The 21,219-nt window shown below is 35.3% G+C and overlaps 2 protein-coding genes across 4 annotated transcripts; one reads left to right on the top strand and one right to left on the bottom strand.

Annotated features, from left to right (window-relative positions):
• Positions 1-1,497: 1,497 nt before the first annotated feature.
• On the bottom strand, positions 1,498-5,186 carry LOC7472482 (transcription elongation factor TFIIS). The gene is made up of 3 exons (XM_024588039.2): positions 5,019-5,186; positions 4,700-4,880; positions 1,498-2,664 (listed from the first exon to the last, which is right to left on the bottom strand). Exons 2-3 carry the CDS (start codon positions 4,862-4,864, stop codon positions 1,777-1,779), a joined length of 1,053 nt encoding a protein of 350 aa, XP_024443807.1. The 5' UTR covers positions 4,865-4,880; positions 5,019-5,186; the 3' UTR covers positions 1,498-1,776.
• Positions 5,187-8,530: 3,344 nt separating this feature from the next.
• On the top strand, positions 8,531-18,669 carry LOC7472481 (phospholipid-transporting ATPase 1). Of its 3 annotated transcripts, none has more exons than XM_024587756.2 (9): positions 8,531-8,624; positions 9,169-11,371; positions 11,821-12,160; positions 12,326-13,073; positions 13,245-13,368; positions 15,303-15,522; positions 16,141-16,599; positions 16,691-16,990; positions 17,961-18,339. In XM_024587756.2, exons 2-8 carry the CDS (start codon positions 9,571-9,573, stop codon positions 16,890-16,892), a joined length of 3,894 nt encoding a protein of 1,297 aa, XP_024443524.1. In that variant the 5' UTR covers positions 8,531-8,624; positions 9,169-9,570; the 3' UTR covers positions 16,893-16,990; positions 17,961-18,339. The 3 variants fall into 3 exon arrangements, with proteins under 3 accessions (XP_024443524.1, XP_024443525.1, XP_024443527.1); XM_024587757.2 differs by lacking the exon at positions 8,531-8,624 and adding an exon at positions 8,639-9,058; XM_024587759.2 differs by lacking the exon at positions 8,531-8,624 and adding an exon at positions 18,375-18,669 and having other exon boundaries at positions 9,065-11,371; positions 17,961-18,243.
• The last annotated feature ends 2,550 nt before the right edge of the window (positions 18,670-21,219 follow it).

Below are 21,219 nucleotides of genomic sequence, written 5' to 3'. Positions count from 1 at the left end.
AGGAGGAGCTGATTTGTTTTATTTTTTAATGGCAAATAACCATTTTACTCTTAATGAGTCATTTTGCTTTTATTTGACGGTCCTTTTTTTTTGTTAGCACTACCAAGTTCCGTTCATCCTAAAATTTTAACCAGATTTTATTCAATATATTTTAAGATCCCTCGTAAAATTTCAGCTCAATCTGATGGTCGGATTGAAAATTACGTCCAATAACTTAAAACTGGTCAAATTGTGATTTTTCATCAAATTTTTAAATTTCTCCAAAAATTCTGAAATTTTAACCCAAGTTAAAACATCATATTAGAAGGCTCCACGCAAATTTTCAGAATTTTTGATAATTTAATTGAAAATTACAAATTTATTTTATATAAAACTAGTCAAAAAATATTAATAAAATCTTGACCTAGGCTAACGCCCACCCCAACCTTTGCCATACCTCCGCCTATGTTTCTAATGATCTATTTTCCTCGAGATACTATAATAAGTTGAACTCTGTGTGCGTTGTTTGCACTTGTCGATTCCTTTCTTATACTTGATATCCTAGTGCTATGTAACCTGCGGCACGCAAGCATGTTCAGGGAATTCATCTCAAGAACATCGAGAATGACATGGCAAAATGATTTTGGTTGTGTTAAGGGTTCATGATTTGTCAGCTCACCTTACTAACAACGACAGCAAGTTTTATTGTGCGGCTTTTGCTTCTGCTTCTGGTTATGCAGTCTGCTTAACAAAATTGTTTGGAAAGCTTGAGGGTTTTTCAGGTATTGCACTCGAAGTTATCCAGCAAAATATTTTGGTTGCGACTCTTGTTGTGTTTCATGGTCTGCCTGTAAAAGCTTTAGCAGCAGCAGTTGCACCTATCATGCCTGCAATTATTGTATCGCAAACCCCCAATATGGTGATGATAGCCTACTGCATGCATGGCGCAACTCCTTTTAAATCCCAGAAAAAGCAATCAAGAAAATGTTCAAAAGATAGGTAAATGGATGAAGAATTTTCCAGCTACTGTTAGTGGCACAGGATTAGCTTTAAGAAAAAAGAGGAAAAACATTAGGAATGTGACTGGGAAAGTACATGCAGAGGAGACACTGTTGCCTGGTTTTTATGTTATCTACTATAAATCTTGATAATTAATGATCTTTTAACATGTTGAGCACTATGAAAATCTCTCTTTTTTATACGCTCCTGGAAGTTTTTAAAATCTCACACTATCGCAGTTCTGTCATAAAATCTGAGACTGCTTGGGGAGGGACTCTGCATGGCACTGCCAGCAGGCTTGTCGTAAAAAACCCATGAGCACATTCAGCAAAACTTCTGCAAGCGAATAGAAATAGGAGGCGACGGTGAGGGAAAACAGATGCACAAGTGGGGACTAGCGCGTTAACGAAGAACGGATATAGTAGCAGCCTTTCATCATATCCTTGTATAATGTCATCTAGGTCTAGGCCTTTCGTTTTTATCCAAAGGAAAAGTAAATAAAAGGAAGAAAAGCTTCAATTGTAAAACAACAAATAAAATTACACTAAAATAATAAGTTGAGTTAACCAGAATGTTCCAATCTCAGGTCTGGCTAAAGTCATCAAATGACAAGACCAGAAGCCCGGACGGACCTCAAAACAAAATGTTCCTGCAGGCTACAGAAATGGAAATGAATGAAATACACTGCCAAATACCTAAGACAACAAACTGAAATGATGACTCAGTTATAAACAGGAGCTTCCCAGATAACCAGCTCCATACCTGTTCTACAGAAGAGCAGTCCTACCTAAGATCAGATTAGCAGAACTTCCAGTGGTTGTTACAGTTTACACATGTCACATAAGTTGTCATAGGTTCATCCGCACTCCTGGTCTGCATCTGATAGTAAGTGCACTTGCGCTGTCCACAACGACCACACTTAAACTGATCAGTTGTGGCTTCCGCTTTACCACCACGTTCACAATCAAACAATGCTTTCTCTTTAATTTGGTTATTCTCACGTTTCCGTTGTTCACTTGCCATTTCTTCAGGGGGCATTGTAACAAGCCTCTGTGGTTGAACCTGTCCAAGAAGAACTTTTCTCCTCAAATCCGGGTTGTTTTGGTCCTTGATGTTGAACATTATGGATCTGTACTTCATTTTTTGAGCTCCATTTGACCGACCCAGCTTTTCAAACATCGCAGATTCTACTGAGACAGCAACTCGGATTGGGTCACATGCCTCTACTTCATCTCTAATGTCCTCATCAGCTTCACTGGCAACTTTGGACAAAGCCTCTGCAAGAAGTTCACGAATTTTGTCGCGTAAAGCATCATTGCATTTAACCAGTGTCTTCAGCTTTGGTGGACCAGTAGGTGCTTGTGATGGTTTCTTCACACTTGAAGTCTGGATTTCCTCCTTGCATGTCTGCGCAACCTTGACAGTCTTATCCTGATCCATCTTCTCAACTTTGACAGTTTCTGAGGTTGAAACCTTTACCATACTAGTCTTTTGAAGCTTCTCAACTTTGACAGTCGCTGATTTTGATACCTCAGCTGTTACTGAACTATTATTGTCAATGCTACCATTTTTCTTTCTCATAGTCTCATCAATGACTATCTTTTTCCACGTCTCAAGCAAGTCAGAGGCCACAGCTCGGATTTTATCCTTAGGATGCTTTGCAAGGGGTCGAAGTTTTTTCCCAACCTGAGATACATAGAGAGGCACAATGTCATAGGCAGTCCATCAAGCATACCAACATAGCCACTTCAATCACAAGTTTAAGGTTAACAAAAACAAAACTTGAAAGTAAAGCAATTGCAGTACAAGAAAGCAGAGTACAAGTCAGTTGGAAATGAACCAAAAACATAACGAGCTTCAGAAACATAATTGTAAAGCAACAAAAAAAAGAAAAAAAACCTATATTAAGAGGTCAAATAAAATGGCATCTAGCACTCATTGACATTGTTTTCTAGTCTAGATCTACATGGACTGTATACATGCAAGATCCATTTCTAATAGATATCACACCCGATGTCCACTTTGCCAAAGTAAAGATAGTGAACAACCAAAGTAGGTCCAAAAGACACGACAATTCAACATGATTTGATGTGCAAGTAATGCATCAAAGGAACTATGTAACCATTTCAATATCCAATCCCAGAACAACCAATATTACACTTGAGTACTATAAATATCTCTCCATCCAACAAAACAACCATATAATAACTAGATTAACTACTTCAATTCAATTTTTGGCTGCCTGTTGTACAACATGGAAAAGGGGGCAAAAAGTTGCGAAAGAATGCAGAAATCAGGTTGGAAGATACTTCAGAAACTCATGGAATTGATTGCTATAGATAGACCATTAACATGCAACTGCACTCTTTTCATGCATTGCAACAACAAATACATGTTACACAATATTGCTTGAGTTGAGTATGTATGGTTAAAGGGCAAACAGCCCAAACATCTCACTGAGTCTCCACAGAATCTATCTCACTCCATTCCATACTTAATTACTTGATTAACAACACTTGGCACTTAGCATGACATACTAATATCAATTGGACCCAAAAGTATAGAAAATGAACTCCTTTCTACAATATATTAAAAAAAACCTAAAATTTAAACCCACAAATAAACAAAAACAGGAGATAGACACAAAAAATTACCTGAGTAGAGTCTAACAAAACTTGACAGAGCAATTACAGTGAATGAAGATAGCAAATCATATTGAGCTGGGAAAGTACCAAAAACTGAATTCAAATACAATGGCATATATTTTCCACTAGCATTGTTTCTAAGGTGGATTTTCATGGATTATCTACAACTAGATCCACCACCATTTGACACCAAAGCAAACACCTACTTTTCCAAAGTAAAATCACTGGAACAACACAATTAGGCAAGCAAAAGATAACATTGCAGCATGATTCAATATTCACACAAGGCACCACACATGCTTTACAAAAAATCCTTAGCATCACTTGGTAATGCTACACAAAATTCAGTCCATCAAACAGCCACACAATCTCTATCCTGCAAAAGCAACTCAACTCTTGGCTACCAACCAATAAACTGAAATCAAGGGAATGAAAGCCAACATCATGCAAATTAAGATAATCCATTGATTCATGAAACTTATGATTCCAGAGAGACATCAAGCACAGCACCACTAAGCTTTTTTCTACATATTGCATCAACAACTAAAGGTGTGTGACACAATAATATTGCTCGGGTTGAGCATGTACAGTAAGAGGCAACATCGGTTCCAGATGAAACTAACAAGATTGCAATCCATAATCCTTGTAAGACTTTTCATATTTCAACCCATTCAAGGTTAATTCAAATTACACCAAAAAGCAACAAAGAAAAAACAATCGAGATCTAATTCCTTGCTCGAAATAAAAGTTTACTACTTTTTTTCTCTTTCACTAATCTATCACAAAAAAAAAGAAATAAAAAATAAAACACCCCCAGATTCCAAAATCCAATAAATCATCCATAACCACGTCCAAACCCTAATTTCACAACTCTAATCAAATTCTTAAATTAAATCAAACTCCGTCCAGTCCAATCAATTCCATGCTTAATCACTTAATTAACAACTAAAGTCACAATCTAACATCGATTACACCCCACAAAAACAAGATTTTAACTCGTTTTACACAAAATAAACAAAAAAAAACTAAAGTTAAATCAAGTAAATAAAAAATAAAAGAGACCCTTCATTAATTACCTGTGTGGAAACCAGAATTTCACTGGTAACTTTAAACTTCCTGAGCTGTTTCAACGAATCAACACACCGAGACACCTCCGGTCCACTAGACGACTTGTCGTCATTGAGAGAAGCATCTGCAGCTTTCTTTGCTTTATCAAATAACTCCACCAACTCCTTCTCCATTCTCAATTGATTCTGCCTAAAAACACAAAAAAAAAACGAATCAAACTTTATGAATTATTTCTTTAAAAAACAGTATTAAATTGACAGGTAGGTGAGATTACACCCCGATAAAAAAGAAGATATCTGAAAAAAATACAAAATCTTTGAACAGTACCAGAATAAAAGGATCTATAGAGTGGTGGGTTTTTGATATTTTTGACGGCGGGTATAGTTTAGAGAAGCCCCCGTCTGTCTCCAGAGGCCTTAGCTTTTGGGGTTTGAAGATTTCTATGATGTGTTTTGCTGTGGTTATTTGCTAACGACGACACATATGTAGGGAGATAATGAGAGAAGGGTGGGAAATAGGTATGAGCAAATTATAACTTGGTCCCTATAGTTGTATATAAGTAATTATTTAGTATTTTCAGTTTTATATATTATAAATATTACCCCTATATTTTTAGATTTGTTTATGATTTAGTCTTTTCTTTTCCAATCCTATGTTATTAGGGAAATAACAATGAGATATTATTTTCATTATGTAATCCCATAGATTAATACATATAATTTTTCAATTTCATTGACCAAAATAGCTAAAAATATTTGAAATTTCAAACTCGTGCTTAGTGATTTTTGCATAGAATATAATTACATTTATTAAGTTCTTTGTATCACTCATTGATATGTAATTGATATATAAAAAATAACACAAAAATAGAAAAAAAAACAAAAAATATGATGAAAATCTATCAACTAAAAACATCGAATCACGATTTATTAAAATTAAAAAATTAAGTTCCCCTATGAGTTATTTTATTCTTTATTGTTATTTCTTAATAAAATTAAGAAATCAAATGATATAGGAGTACTTTTAAAAAAATCAAGAATAATTAAAATTTTAAATTCGATAGGCATCAGGAAATAAAATATATCATATACTTTCTTCTAAAAAGATTATTACCTTCTGATTTTAGTTTTGGGATAGAAATTTTCTAAATTTGTTTTCGATTAATAAAAAAAATACAAGTTGATACCAAGTTGGAAAAAAACAAAATCTATAAAAATTATATAAAATCTATGTTAAATATTTCATGGATACGAAATATGAAAAAAAAAATTTCCTCATGCCTATTTTAGAGAGAAAAAATTAAATCGGACCAGTTTATGTCGCGGACATTTGCTACAAACGAAACAAAAATCTTTTTTTTAAGTATTAAATTTTTTGAAAACTAATGCATATTACATTACAAATCACAAAATAAACTAATTACAAATCACAAAATAAACTAAAACTCGTGGACATTTTCTGCAAGAATCCACAGTGCTATTTTTCCTTTTTTTTTTTATTTTGATCATTGATTTTTTTTTTCTCCTCGATTGGATTATTTTATAGTTAGGAGTAAAAAAATCACTAAATTTTAGAGGGTAGAGAGAGAAAATTGTCTGTTAACACTGATTTCAGCTATCAAAATTATAACATCTCATATCGAAAGAAGAGTGTTCAGAGTCAGGGCATATATAAGGTAGTTGGTACCTAACCTTGCAGGACATGTTTTGGAGCTTGTGGGCTGCCAGGAACAAAACCGTGAGGCATGGAAGCCGGGTTGGGCTGAGCCATAGCGGACAATATTCTGCAAGGGGGAGTGGGCCGGGCCTTACAAAAATGATTGATTTTAATGTCAACGGGTTTCATTTGATGAAAAGATTTTTACTGGGATCTTTTTTAACCTTTAAATTGCCCAAGAGAGTATATATAATTTCTAAAAGTTTTTGAAATTCCTTGTTTTTGGATTGTTTAAAGGTATAAACGAGTTTGTTTAAGTTCTATGGTGTTTTTTTAGGTATTTTTAGGTTAAAAAAGTTGAAAATTGATATCTATGTGTAAAATACCCCTACCCTAACTTTTCAGTGACCTTTTGGTAATGAAAATCTAAGTTGCTTGTTGTGTTTTCCCTTTGTGTTTTCCCTTCAAAACAAGCTAGTGAAAACAATGTCACCCACCTCTTAAAAAAATAAAGTAATGAAGGCCTAGGCATGCGAAATGGGTTGATAGTCTTGCGCATCTTAACTCCTTTTTTTATTAAGGCCTAAACATTGTAGGCCTTAATAAACATCTTGTTGGTATTTAATTTTGCAATCTTAAATAAAAATCTTGCTATTTTTGTTGGTGTTTAATTTTACAAATATTTTTTTTGTTGTTGTTTTTTCTAGTTGTCCAAATTATTTTTGGACTCACGAAGTTGATCGATTCATGTAAGGTTAATTTCTACACGATTTAAAATTTTTTCCTGATAGAAAACATATTAGCAACGCCTTTCTTTTTTATGTTAAAGAATTGATCAAACCTACAATATAGCGCAAGCCAATATACCTAAAGCTCAATGGTTGAAAAAAAATCATTGGCAAGTTGCATGGCTAATCTGCGACTTGTTAGTCGAAACAAGAACACGTATTTAGGGAGACATGTTTGTCCACGAGTGATCCAGGCTTGTCTCTGAGCATTCCTGGCCTGTCTATGAGCTATGATGATTTTGATGTTGATCCCTGCACGGGCGCTACAAGCCCATTCTGTAGATAGATGAGATAGGGTAGTGCAGTTTGAGGTCTGTCCACGAGCCAAGATAATTTTTAGATGTAGTTAGACTATATACTTTAATATTATAAGAATTATATATTTAGTTTAACTTTAATAAATGTTATATGAATTTTTTTTTTGTATGAGTCATAAATGAGGTATTCGACTTGCCAAATCATGTAATTTTTTAAAATATTCTGAGGAATATTAATATTTTAATTAATTTTTTTTACCCTGCTAATCTAAAAAAAAAAAAGGGGGGAGGACAAGATGATTTACCAAATTAAGTTACAAGATGATTTACCAACCAAATTAAGTTACAAAGGTACAGCAAAGGAAAACATAGAGGAACAAGTAGCCTTCTCTTTCTGTATAACTTTAACACAGAAAACTTGTTGACGCCGCCCATGTCCCCTGTCGGAGGAGGCTTTATTCCGAGTAAAATAATACAGCAAAAAGAGATTTGGAATCCTCTGCATCACCACAAGATCTAAAGATGTACTATTGTACTCTCTAAAGCATCAACGGCCAAAATGCATGGAAGAAGGGAGGAATTCTCCAGCAGGTATCAGACAAACCTTGCTGACTTTTCAACACATCGTCTGCTCAGGGCACTGTTTTTAACGTATTATGTTATAATGTTCTAAAATTATATAAAAAATAATTTAAATAATTTAAAAATTATTATTTTTCAACACAGAAACAATTATACTAAAAGAGAGAAAGGACAACCCCAGAATCTGAAGGGCCTCTCTCCCTGTACTGTCAAACGTCACAAGACAGCAACCCTTGACACTGCACAGGTCACACTTCTTGTCATGTGCCCTAGCCCTCTGAATTCCTAAGACCATGTCCTGATTAATCTTGACCACTCATTATAATACACGTGTACGGATACATTATACGTAAATCCCATATAAAAAAGTAACAACATTTTATATTTTCCCTTCATGTAGGTCCAATATACTCTTACGAATATAATTAATTAGACATAGATGTACTCTTCTTATAACTCAACCGTTTTAAAAACGGGGTTAAACTAATACTAATATATTTTTTAAAATAATAATAAAACAACTTAATAAAAATATTTAACCAAGATGTTCCATACTCTTTTCGAAGTCTATCGTGGAACAACCATGTCTCCTTGTATATAGGAAAGAAACAGGAAGAAAAGAGAAAGGGGGGGAGAGGAGCGGAGGGAAGGTAAGAGATTGTGGTTTTATATCTTGTGTTAGGAATAAATAATCAATCGCATACCATCACACCATTTTATTCAATCGTTCTTTTCTCCTTCCGATTTCCTCGTTTTTCGTGCTCTTCTCTTCTATCTCCATCATCGGCCATCCCATCCGCCTCCCATTTCCTCTTTTCTTTCTTTCTTCTGACAGACAACATATAAATCATCGACCAAATAGACAACAAAAGAGACAACAACGACGAGAAATCGTCATTTATGGCGTAATAAATGAGAGATCTGACCCGTTTCTAACCACATTGTTTCTGTCTCTCTTCTGGCTCTGCCATTTTTTTTACCATCATTTACTATTCAGTGCATTCATCACCTTCCTTTCTCTAATCCCAAGACGATAAAACCCTTTCCCTTCCGCGCCCCACCACCCCCTCTCTGCCTCGCTCCGGTTTTTTTTTTTCCTGTTTTATTAATCACATTTTGTTGTTTGTTAGCTGTAATGATGATTTTCTTTTTTCGATAATAACTGGGGTAGCGTTGTTTCATTTGTGTTTTCAGTTTTGTCTTATGTAAGAGGGAAACAAATCAGTGGAGACTTGTTGGTATTGTCTGGATCGATCAGGGATCTGTCAACATTGGATTGAATCACAGGTTTTATTATTTCTTGAAACCCCATTTGCTTATTTATCAACCCTGCGTCTTAGTTTCTCGGTGATAGAGGCACGGAAGAGGAAGGAGGGCTTGTTTGTGATAAAAAAAGGGTTGGAAATTTTTAGTAGGTTTTGGATGTTTGAGGTAGAAGAACGATGGGTTTGTTGTGGATGTTAATGGGGGTTGCCAATCTTGGAAATGAACGGTTGTTTTGATTGGATTTCGATAAGGGATTTGTTTGTTAATGGTGACTGAAAGTGGGCAATGTTTTTTGTTTGATTCTCCAATGTGGTCATTGGAGGATTATTTATGACTTCTGGCCGGGAATTGCTTTCATCTCTGGATAATTCTCCTGAATCCAGGCAGCCATTGCCTCATCCTTCTGGCAGTTTTGGTGCTTTGGGCATATCTCGCCCAGATGGTTCTTTCAATACTTCTATCCTCCATCTTGCACGAGGAGAGCCATTTGAGGTAGATTGTTTGGAGAAGGATAAAAGCGAGGTTCGATTTGTTGGTGATACTAACCTCCATAGTGTGAACCCAGTTGGAGAAAGTTTCAATTCGGTTGTGACTACGAAGAGGCTCCATTCTCTCGACTCTGAGTTTTTTGAGGAAGTTTCATTGCAATGCGCCACGCAACCAAGCAAACACCTCGTATCGTGGGGTTCAAGTGCTAAGGAAATGCTGCACAACGACAATAACACAACCTTTTCTGCTAGCCTTGAGATTTCAAGGGATTCTGGTAACCTGGGCAAGCCTAAAGGGAGGAGCCGCCGGAAAAGTGTGCAGTTTGATGAAGGTGTGTTGCGGGAAGAAGATGCTCGGTTCATCTACATTAATGATCCGAGGAGAACCAATGACCAGTATGAATTCACTGGCAATGAGATCCGAACCAGCAAATATACTTTGATTACCTTCCTGCCAAAGAATCTTTTCATTCAGTTCCATCGGGTTGCTTATCTGTATTTTCTGGCCATTGCTGCTCTCAATCAGCTTCCTCCTCTTGCAGTTTTTGGGAGAACAGTGTCCCTTTTTCCTCTCTTGTTTGTACTTTGTGTCACGGCGATAAAAGATGGATATGAGGATTGGAGAAGGCATAGATCAGACCGCAACGAGAATAACCGAGAGGCTCTAGTTCTGCAATGTGGCCAATTTAGATCGAAGGAATGGAAAAGGATACGAGCTGGTGAAGTTTTGAAGATCAGTGCTGATGAGACAATTCCTTGTGACATGGTTTTGCTAGGGACAAGTGATCCTAGTGGTGTTGCTTACATACAAACAATGAATTTGGATGGCGAGTCAAACTTGAAGACAAGGTTTGCCAAGCAGGAAGCATCTTTAGCTGTATTGGAAGGGGGTGCAATTTCAGGGCTTATAAGATGTGAGCAGCCTAACAGGAATATTTATGAGTTCACAGCCAACATGGAGTTCAATGGGCAAAAGTTTTCCCTTAGCCAATCTAACATTGTTTTGCGTGGCTGTCAGCTGAAGAACACTGGTTGGATAATTGGTGTTGTGGTGTATGCTGGCCAGGAAACAAAAGCTATGTTGAATAGCGCAGCTTCTCCTTCCAAAAGAAGCAAACTTGAAGCTTACATGAATCGGGAGACTCTATGGTTGTCTATTTTTCTGTTCATGATGTGTCTGGTTGTCGCTGTAGGAATGGGTCTTTGGCTTTCACGATATGAGAACCAGCTTGATTATTTGCCGTATTACAGAAAGAGATACTTAACTCCTGGGAAGGATTATGGGAAAAGATACAAATTTTATGGAATTCCTATGGAGATTTTTTTCTCATTTTTGAGTTCTATCATAGTATTTCAGATAATGATTCCCATATCTCTTTATATTACAATGGAGCTGGTTCGAATAGGGCAGTCCTATTTCATGATTGGAGACAGGCACATGTATGACAGTAGCTCTAACTCAAGGTTTCAGTGCAGATCTTTGAATATAAATGAGGATTTGGGTCAAATACGCTATGTTTTTTCAGACAAGACAGGGACACTTACCGAGAACAAAATGGAATTTCAAAGAGCAAGTGTAAATGGGAAAAATTATGGAGGCTCTTTGCTAACCGCTGATCAATTGCTGGAAGAGAATGTTTCAGGTAGTAAATTCTGCATCACTTGATTATCAACTTCAGTACAGGATAGAGTTTGTTGTAGTCTTGCTTTTAGATCATGTATTACACCTTGAGAATATGTTGCACCCTTTGCCATTTAATCAGAAGTTGCGACATTGATGTATTGCACTGGCAGTCTATTATATTTCGGTTTTCCTTTATGGATTCAGGTCATTAAAATTCACCTTGTTTTTCCCACTATGTACTTGGTAAAATGTAATTCTTAATCTGAAGCTTGTCTATCATTGTTATGGCGTATATTGATCTAGCCAATGCATTATCATTGTATTTTGCATTTATCATACTTACAAAGATGATCGTGCAAATACTGTGTACTTTTCAGTTAGTGAGCTATTAGAATAGGATTTCATCATCGTAATGCATGTTAGGATTTCATTTTTTATTGATATTCCATTTTCCTTTATCATTTGCAGGTGCAACCACCAATAGGAGATGGAAACTTAAATCTACAATTGCTGTTGATTCTGAACTCTTGGAGTTGTTGCACAAAGATTTAGTTGGGGATGAAAGGATTGTTGCACATGAGTTTTTCCTTGCACTAGCTGCTTGTAACACCGTGGTCCCAATTCGTACTCATGATGGATTTTCTAGCTGCACAGACTGTCAATTTTTTGAGGATGTAGAAACCATTGATTATCAGGGTGAATCTCCTGATGAGCAAGCATTAGTTGCTGCAGCCTCTGCTTATGGTTATACTCTCTTCGAGCGAACATCTGGACATATAGTAATTGATGTTAATGGTGAGAAATTAAGGTACAAAATTTCTCCAGAGTCCACACTACCATTCTCTCATTATCATGCATTGATTGCTTTTCTGATGAACAAAACTCAAACCATCTCTCCTGTCATTTGAAGATACTTTTTATTTCTTAGCAATGGAGGAAATGGTAATAAAGAGTGTTATTCTGTGAAATTTAGGTTTGGCGTGTTGGGCATGCATGAATTCGATAGTGTCCGGAAACGAATGTCTGTTGTAATCAGATTTCCTAACAATGCTGTAAAGGTGCTGGTCAAAGGTGCTGATACTTCAGTGTTAAGTATTTTAGCAAAAGACTCAGGAATCGATGATCGTGCCAGGCGTGCAGCAACACAGAGTCATTTGACTGAATATTCATCACAAGGTTTACGCACACTTGTGATTGCTGCAAGGGATCTTACAGAGGAAGAACTTGAGCTGTGGCAATGCAGGTTTGATGATGCAAGCACGTCTTTGACTGATAGAGCAGCAAAGCTACGTCAAACAGCAGCTCTCATAGAGTGCGACTTGAATTTACTTGGTGCAACTGCAATCGAAGACAAGCTACAGGAAGGTGTGCCAGAAGCCATTGAGTCCCTCCGGCAAGCAGGGATAAAGGTCTGGGTTCTGACTGGTGATAAGCAAGAGACAGCAATATCTATTGGCCTCTCTTGCAAACTCCTGGTGCCGGATATGGAACAAATTATTATAAATGGCAACTCAGAGAATGAATGCAGAAAACTTTTGGCAGATGCTAAGGCCAAGTGTGGTTTAAAACCATCAAATAAAGGAAGCCAATATTTGACATGCAACAAGAATGCTGAAATTGACCACCTTGAGAGGCCAGAAAGGAAGGAGGAAGCGCCAATATCGCTCATAATTGATGGGAACAGTTTGGTGTACATTTTGGAGAAAGAACTAGAGTCAGATGTAAAAATTATTTTCCTACATCTTATACAACATTTGGATTTGATTTCGTACTTCACTTTATACTTTCTGGCATTTGATACTTTGAGTTCCATGTCTATATTTGTAGAACCTACCCTACTTGGTATAAATTTGATATTGTTAATAACCAGTTCTTTTATGATCTCTTTACAGCTTTTTGACATCGCAACTTATTGTAAGGTTGTGCTTTGCTGTCGTGTTGCGCCATTACAGAAGGCAGGGATTGTTGATCTAATCAAGAGCCGAACAGATGATATGACATTGGCTATTGGTGATGGTGAGTTATTTTGCAGAATTTTTATTTTGTAAGAAAATGTTTTAGGCTTGCTTGGAAAGGCAAGTGCAGTGTCCTTTGTCATGGAAAGATGACTTTAGTACTTCCCGTCCTTCTCCTAGTATAGGGCAAGCTCTGTTCAGCTTGATTATTAGTTAGTTTTTTTTAGAATCTATATTTTCGTGTTATGGTCTGGTTGAAAAAATTATACATTGTTTACACCAAGAAACTGGTTTTAGTTCGAGGATTTTTTTTTTTCATTTTAATTAACTACAAATGTCTTAACATTTGAAATAAAATTAAAAAAAATGCAACATCTAGTGTTTTGTGGTCCTACATCTTAGAATAACAACTAGGGGTGATGCTCCAACATCTAAGATCTGGATCAGTTTTATTTTAAGCTTTTTTTTTCTCAATTAATTAACTACTAATACATGTCATTTGAAATAAAAAAAAATAGTGGGTCTCCATGTTTTGCGCGGCCCAAAATTTTAAGATAACAGCAAGGGGTAATGCTCCATCATTTAACATCTGGCTTTGGCTTGGTTTGTATCCTCTGTCCAGAATGTGGTGCTCAAATTAAATGTTATATGTATTTTATTACCTTACCCTGCTGCCGAACTCACTCCCTAGTCAGTTTTCTGGCCATATTGTCAAATGTCTTGCGTATCTGATTTGTCTCATTTTTTCACTCTATACAATAGAAGATTAGGAGGATATACACTTGTGTTATGGAAAGTATATTTGTGTAGATTTGTGTCTCCCTTTCATAGGAAATAGTAGATTTTTTCATTGACAGACAGGAAGAATAGTGCTTTATTCAACCTTTTTTTTTTAATCTTTTAGTGAGCTTAATGCCATACTAGGAAGGAAACATAAAGGGTTAATTGAATGTCACAAATCCTCTATTCTTGGTTGCTAGTTTCATATGTTAGAACTCATTTACTCACACTTCAGATATTTGATGTTTAATAATAGAAAATTCATCAGCTCTGTAAGGGACATAATGTAATTAGACTAAGAATAGCAAGTACACCCTTTACAAGTGTTTTCTTTTCTTTTCCTTTTCTTTTAGAACTGCCTTCCCTTATTCATCATAACTAACTATTTTAATGCTCTGACCGCCTAATGGCCGTGAGAGGTGGTCAAGAGTAATCCTTAGGCCAAAAAACCTCTAGACAATGAGTTTAAGGAATCAGAGACTTGCAAATAGTTGATGTCAAATCCTCTTTCCAAAACTCAATTTCTCGTATAGTAACAATAGATTACCTGAATTTGTTGGTCAACTTTTAATCTCTTAGTCTCTACATTAGATGTATCTAGAATATTAATTTTTTTTTTTTTAGGAAAATGTTGCAACTTTAGGTTATAATGTGTGGAACATCTTAGTTAGGTTTTCATGTTAGGGCAAGCTACCTCTTTTTGGTGCAACTCCTGTTTTGGTGGCAGCTGATATATGCATGAGACCATTTTTCATTTCATATGGAAAATGTTCAATTGAGGGAGATGGTAGGAGTCTATAAAATTGCACCTCTTCCTGATTCTTATCTCAGGTATGGTTGAAGGCACTATTGAAGGCTTCCTAAATAAGGCCTTTTAGGTTAAAATGTTTTTTCCTCGAAATGTTTTGTGTTTTTGATAGGATAACAAGGTATGTAAAACAAATAGGTTGTTTTGAGACAGACAGAAGTATCTAGATCCAGGAGACAAAGCAAGATGTAACTCACTATGAACTGAGATGGTTTGATATTTTAATTGTCGTTTGCAGTTATTGATTATCCCTTGAAATTATTCAGAACCAAATCAAAGAACTCACCCTTAATTAAGCTGCTATTAATGGTTGAATGCTTATGTCTCTGAGCTATTTGTTTTCTTTAATCTGGATGCACAAGCAAATGAATATTCTTTTACTCCCTCTGAATATTGGCATTTTGTAGGAGCTAATGATGTTTCAATGATCCAAATGGCGGATGTTGGTGTTGGAATATGTGGCCAGGAAGGGCGTCAAGCTGTTATGGCATCAGATTTTGCTATGGGACAGTTTCGGTTTCTGAACAGACTACTTTTGGTACATGGACACTGGAATTATCAACGCATGGGTTATTTGGTTCTCTACAACTTCTACCGCAATGCTGTTTTTGTATTGATGCTATTCTGGTACACCTAAGTCCGTTGCCCTTTATTTCTTGATTTCTTTCTGTTTCATGCTTGTTCATGGGATAGCTTTCTGGTGTTCATGGGGTTAAATCATGTAATAGCTTAGAATCAAGCTATTAATCCCCAATTATTTGCAACTACAAGGAATAAGACGTCATTCTTGGATGATATTGGCGCTTGTTATTTCCTTGCCATTTTTCGAGATCACTTTGCATGGTCTAGAAGATATCTGAAACAGGGTTCTATTCTTTATTTATCCAAAAATTCCCCCCTCCACTCATTCTAATTTTAGGTTCATTGGCTGGGCCATGGTCAATTTAGAACTCCTTTCTCGGTAGGTTGATTGGAGGTTTCTTTGCTTTTTAGTACCACTTCTACAGTTCATGGTTGAAGTCCTATATTGCTTGGGGTTTGTGTGTCTGTTGTTCAAGTGCTTATCTTTGTGTAGAATTTACTTTGAATAAGATGTCTGTTTTGGAATAAATTCTAAACTATGAATTTGTCTTATCTTTAAAATTCTAAACTACGTGCTCTTGTTTTCTTTGAATTGTATATTATGCATAACTATCTGAGTTTGTGTCCTAAGTCACTGTGTCTTTCTGTTTTTGGCACCTGTAGGTATATATTGTTCACAGCTTTTTCAACAACTTCAGCATTGACAGATTGGAGCAGTGTTCTTTATTCTGTTGTCTATACTTCTGTGCCTACTATTGTTGTTGGTGTTCTGGACAAGGACTTAAGCCATCGGACACTGTTACGGTATCCAAAAATTTATGGTGTGGGGTATAGACATGAGGCCTACAATAAACGCCTATTCTGGGTCACAATGGCTGATACACTGTGGCAGAGTCTTGTTCTCTTTGGCATACCTGTCATCGTTTATAAGGAGAGCACAATTGATATATGGAGCATAGGCAATTTGTGGACAGTAGCTGTTGTTATCATTGTCAATGTACACCTGGCAATGGATGTTCGACGTTGGGTTTCTATTACTCATATTGCTGTTTGGGGATCTGTGATCGTTGCATTTGCTTGTGTGGTAGTATTGGATTCTATACCTATCTTCCCTAATTATGGGTTAGTATTATTGGTGTCAGTAGAAGTATAAATTTTGCTTTTATTTGGGCTTTATTCACATAAGCTAATGCATGCAATTTTCCTTTGGCAGGACCATTTACCATCTGGCAAAGTCACCTACCTATTGGCTAACCATTTTTCTCACAATAGTTATTGGATTGCTCCCTCATTTTCTTTTTAAACTTGTACACCATCATTTTTGGCCTTCAGACATTCAGATAGCAAGAGAAGCTGAGATACTGAGAAGAGGACCTGATTATTGGGTATCAAAACCTGTTGGAGGTTCCAGTTGAGATGTAAATTACGTTGTGGAAATACACACTTGAAGATGGCTCCCATCAAGTTATCCATTCTCTGGACTTCCTGTTGCATGAAGCTGTTAAGTTCAATGGTAAGTGCATGCTTACTCTTAATTAGTTCACAGTAAAAGTGGTAAAAATTATCTGATGGTGCATTAATTTAATTTTGTTTTTCTTTTAAAAAATGCTTTGGTGAACATCAGAAACCTTCCTTGTAGATGTAAAGGGAGTGCTGAGTTGAATTCATGTTGCCATGTAAATCAAGTAGATGTGGAAACAAGAATCATAAATTTAACTTTTTTGCATTGCCTCTTGAGGCGGGGTATCATTCAAAAACTCTTACTTGAATCATACTCTGGAACGATAAGGTCCAGATCAAAACTGAAGGGACATTAATCTGATAGGTTCTTGTGACATTTGCCAGCCTTGAAGTTTTCTTAGCTTGCTTTCTTGTTTGAATTTGAATGACTTGACCTTCAAGGCATAAGAAGCTGAGAACTGTTATGGGTGTCTTTTAATGATTAAAAAAAAAAAACACAAGGTGAACTTTCTGAGTAGGGTTTCAATGACTCTGTATAACTCTTTAAATGGTGACGGCACAAACATCATTGTCATGTGTAGGCAGACTTAATCTTGGGGATAAATGCACGAGTTTTGAGCCATTGTTTTGAGCATAAAAAAACTGATTAAGTTTGAAAGTTATTGGAAGGATTTACAAATGTTATTGGAAGGACAGGTTTTAAGTTTTAGATCAACAAGTTGCAAATAAGGGAACAACAATGTTTTTATGTCATGTTACCACTGCCAGGATGTCTGATTATAAATGATGTAAACTTTTGTTTGCAATTTATAAGATTTTTGTTGAGTTTGTATATTATTGGACCCATCTACCCATAATAGATGCTATAACAGACATGTAATGGATATGACTTTTTTGTAGTTGACCTATGCTTGTTATCTTCTGTGTAAGTTTTGTTTGTCTTCTTGATGTTCTTCTATTCTTGTTTCCTCGAATGATTTGCACAAGTTGATTTTTTGCTAACATTGGAAACCAATGACCAGGCATTTGACAGCAAAGCAGCAGAACTGTGTAACAAATAAAAGGGAAGGCAGGATGGTCTGTGATGACTGGCTGGCACAAACAGAAACATTTCCATGATTTAGTAGGAGTTCATTGATTGAAAATAGGTGGAAAATGGCCTTAATGGATGGAGCTCAGGCAACTTAGTTGATATATATAGGTGTCAGCAGAAGTGAAATTGCTTGGTGGTAGTCAGAATTTAGAAATGATATCACAATGAAGAGGGTCTATGGACATATGAAGAGAAGGGAGAGAGAAAATGAGGTATATAACAGTTCCATGTAAAGGTCAGGTTTACATTTTTTTGCTCACACTTGCCAAATGGAATGAGAAAAAGAAAGTGTTACCATGTTTTCCTTCCGCTCTACTTGACTTCCTTTTGCTCTCCTTTTAAGGGCCTCAACCTCAGTCAAACACTATGCTTTAAGCTGGGACCGGAAGAGAAGCCATTGAGGGAGAGTGAATGGAAAAATGCCTAGTTATATTATTTTAAATCATTATATTTTCTTCGTTTACCCTTGGTATGGAGACATAGTAGTGCTGTAACTATCCTGCCTATCTACCCTGCAGTCCCTCTCCCCCAAAAATCCTAATCAACCTTTTGTTAATCAATTACATTGAAGAAGTGTTCATGGGTTGTGTTGAAAAAGAAGTGATCAATTTATCCCTAATAAATTTTTACATTCTTTATGCTCACTGCTTCATCTTGGCCTAAGCAAAAAAAAAAAAAGGGTCCTTGCATTGACATATCAGGCTTCTAAGTGTAATCCTTGCTTTATGATCGGCACTCGTTGCATTCCACGAGCATAGCTGTTAGACTAATGGTGTTTTGTCGTTTTAACTTGATTTGGTGATTGTTCAAATTGCGCCCGACCTCTTTTAAGGGGCATATTTGCTTTCCGAGACAAATATTTCAGTTGCCAACATGGTAGTTTGCCGCTTGAACGAGCTGCAGAGTTGTCCTGTGGTGCTCTGGGACCTAATATCCCAATAAGAAGGGAACATATAGCAGGAAGAAAACCGAATTATTAATGAAGTCAACTTTCCATTCGAACCTCTTAGCAGCTACCCAATTTGTTGAACTGGTGTCTTCTTATAGCCTGTCTTTGACTGCTGCATTGATCTGAAATTCTTGTTTGGTTGATTGGTTTTCTTCTTCTTTTTGTCATTTTTGTTAATGGAGTCATCATCTGGAGTCCATGTCAAGGCAGTGGCGGAGCCACGTAGGGGCAAGAGGGGGCAATTGCCCCCTCCCCCTCCCAATTAGCATCCATTGCCACTCTCGATTCCACTTTAATTATTCCATGGTATAAAGCTGTGTTACTTTTTTAAGTGATTCATATAAATTAATAATAGATAAATCAATATTCAAATTAAATAAAATATAGAGATTTAACAGCTAAATCAAACATAATATAATAGAAAAGGAGTTGATCAAAACTAATATAAAGTTGTGTTACTTTTTTATTTGTTTCGTTATATAATTTTAGTTTTATTTCTTTATAATTAGTTATTAAAAATGTTAGAGTTTATAATAATTTATGGGTTTGTTGAATTAATGTGTATGGGTAATATTATATGCTAATAGATATGAATTGAAATGAGTTTTGATGAATTGATAAGTATTTTGTTATGAATTTCATATGAAAAATGATGATAATGAATTTACTAATGATTAAAAATGAAGTACAGGACAACTAAAAAAATTAAAGATATAATAAATAAATTAAAAAAACATTTAATATTTATGTTTAATCCACTTGTACAAAACAACAAGCTATAAAGAACAACATCAATTTTAAACAATCCTTTTAAACTATGATTTTAGATGTTATGTACCATATGTCAGCATAGAATTGTTGTCAAGAACTTTCCTAATCCTTGAAAAATTTAGAAATAGATAAATGAAAATTTGTTGTATATATTGAGAAAGATATTTTTAATGAGATTAAAAATAAAATCATTATGAAACAATTTTAAAATATAAAATCTCGAATATAACAATTATAATGTAAGTTTTTTCATTTTAAAAGTATTCTTAAATTAATTTTGTTTAACTTTAGCTGGTATATATATTTCAAATTAATTTCTATATATAACACATATATGTATAACATATAATATCAAATATTTATTAATAATTTGCCCCTTCATTTAAAAAACTCTGGCTCCGCCACTGTGTCAAGGCATGTACTTGAAGACTCTATACCATGTAAAATTGATTGTATCTGTATGCTAGCAGTTCTCATGTCCATGCTGCTTGAGGACAATGGATACTAACTAGTCAATTGGTGCCTTCGGTTTTTGTCCTTTTTCCTCTGGTTTTCCAAGCTACAGGTTTATAAAGATAAAACAATAGATAACAAGAAATTCTTTTAAGAAAATTATGAGCTACTGGATTGTGATCTTATTGAGGGATCCACAAGTAGGCTCCATTAGTCATGTGTATTTTTTAACCTTTAATTATTCTTTATTTTTTAAATATTTAGCATCCCTTGTTCTCCTTTATGGTACTCTTGAATTCTTGCCCACTTCTGTACCTAATTTTTTTTTGCCGTATTCCAATTTGTTTGTACACTTTCCTGGCAGTGCACTGACCTAAATTGAAACTTCGAGTCCCTTGTTTGTACACTTTCTTGCCCACTTCTGTACCCAATTTGTTTTTACATAGAGTTTTAGTGTGCTGTTGATATTGTGATTATTTTTATGGTTATGATTTTAAAAAAATTATTTTATAAAAAAATATTTTTGGTTGAGGTTGACTTGATATTTATATATGTTTAGTTAAAACTGTAGTTGAAATTAAGGTTGAACAAAAAATTGTTTAATGTGTTTGATCAAAAAAAATAATTTTCAAATTGAGGTTATAAAATAATTAAAAAATATATATATATTAATATTGATAGTTTTTAATTTAAATATTATAGATTTAACTATTGCTACTACATCATGAAATAAATAATACTTATATCAAATATTTTTTATTGTTCCATTAAACTATCTATAATTTTATCACGTACGAAATTCATCCGACAAGGACTACAGTTTTCTTGGTTTCTTAAACGTGCAACAACATCATGTAAAATATCATCAAGAACAAAATTGAGATTGCGATCAAATTCTGTAAATGTTATGTCATCAAGCGATCTCCTTCTAATTTTTTGAATAAAACACAATTAAAAATAAAAATTAATTTTTTTTAACTGGGTCGGATGGACCCGATTCAATGCATTTAGCTTT

The sequence above is a fragment of the Populus trichocarpa genome, chromosome 16 (assembly GCF_000002775.5).
Source record: "Populus trichocarpa isolate Nisqually-1 chromosome 16, P.trichocarpa_v4.1, whole genome shotgun sequence".
NCBI classification, from domain to species: Eukaryota; Viridiplantae; Streptophyta; class Magnoliopsida; order Malpighiales; family Salicaceae; genus Populus; species Populus trichocarpa.
Note: the sequence above shows the minus strand (reverse complement) of the source record. Positions and strands in the feature narration are given on the sequence as shown.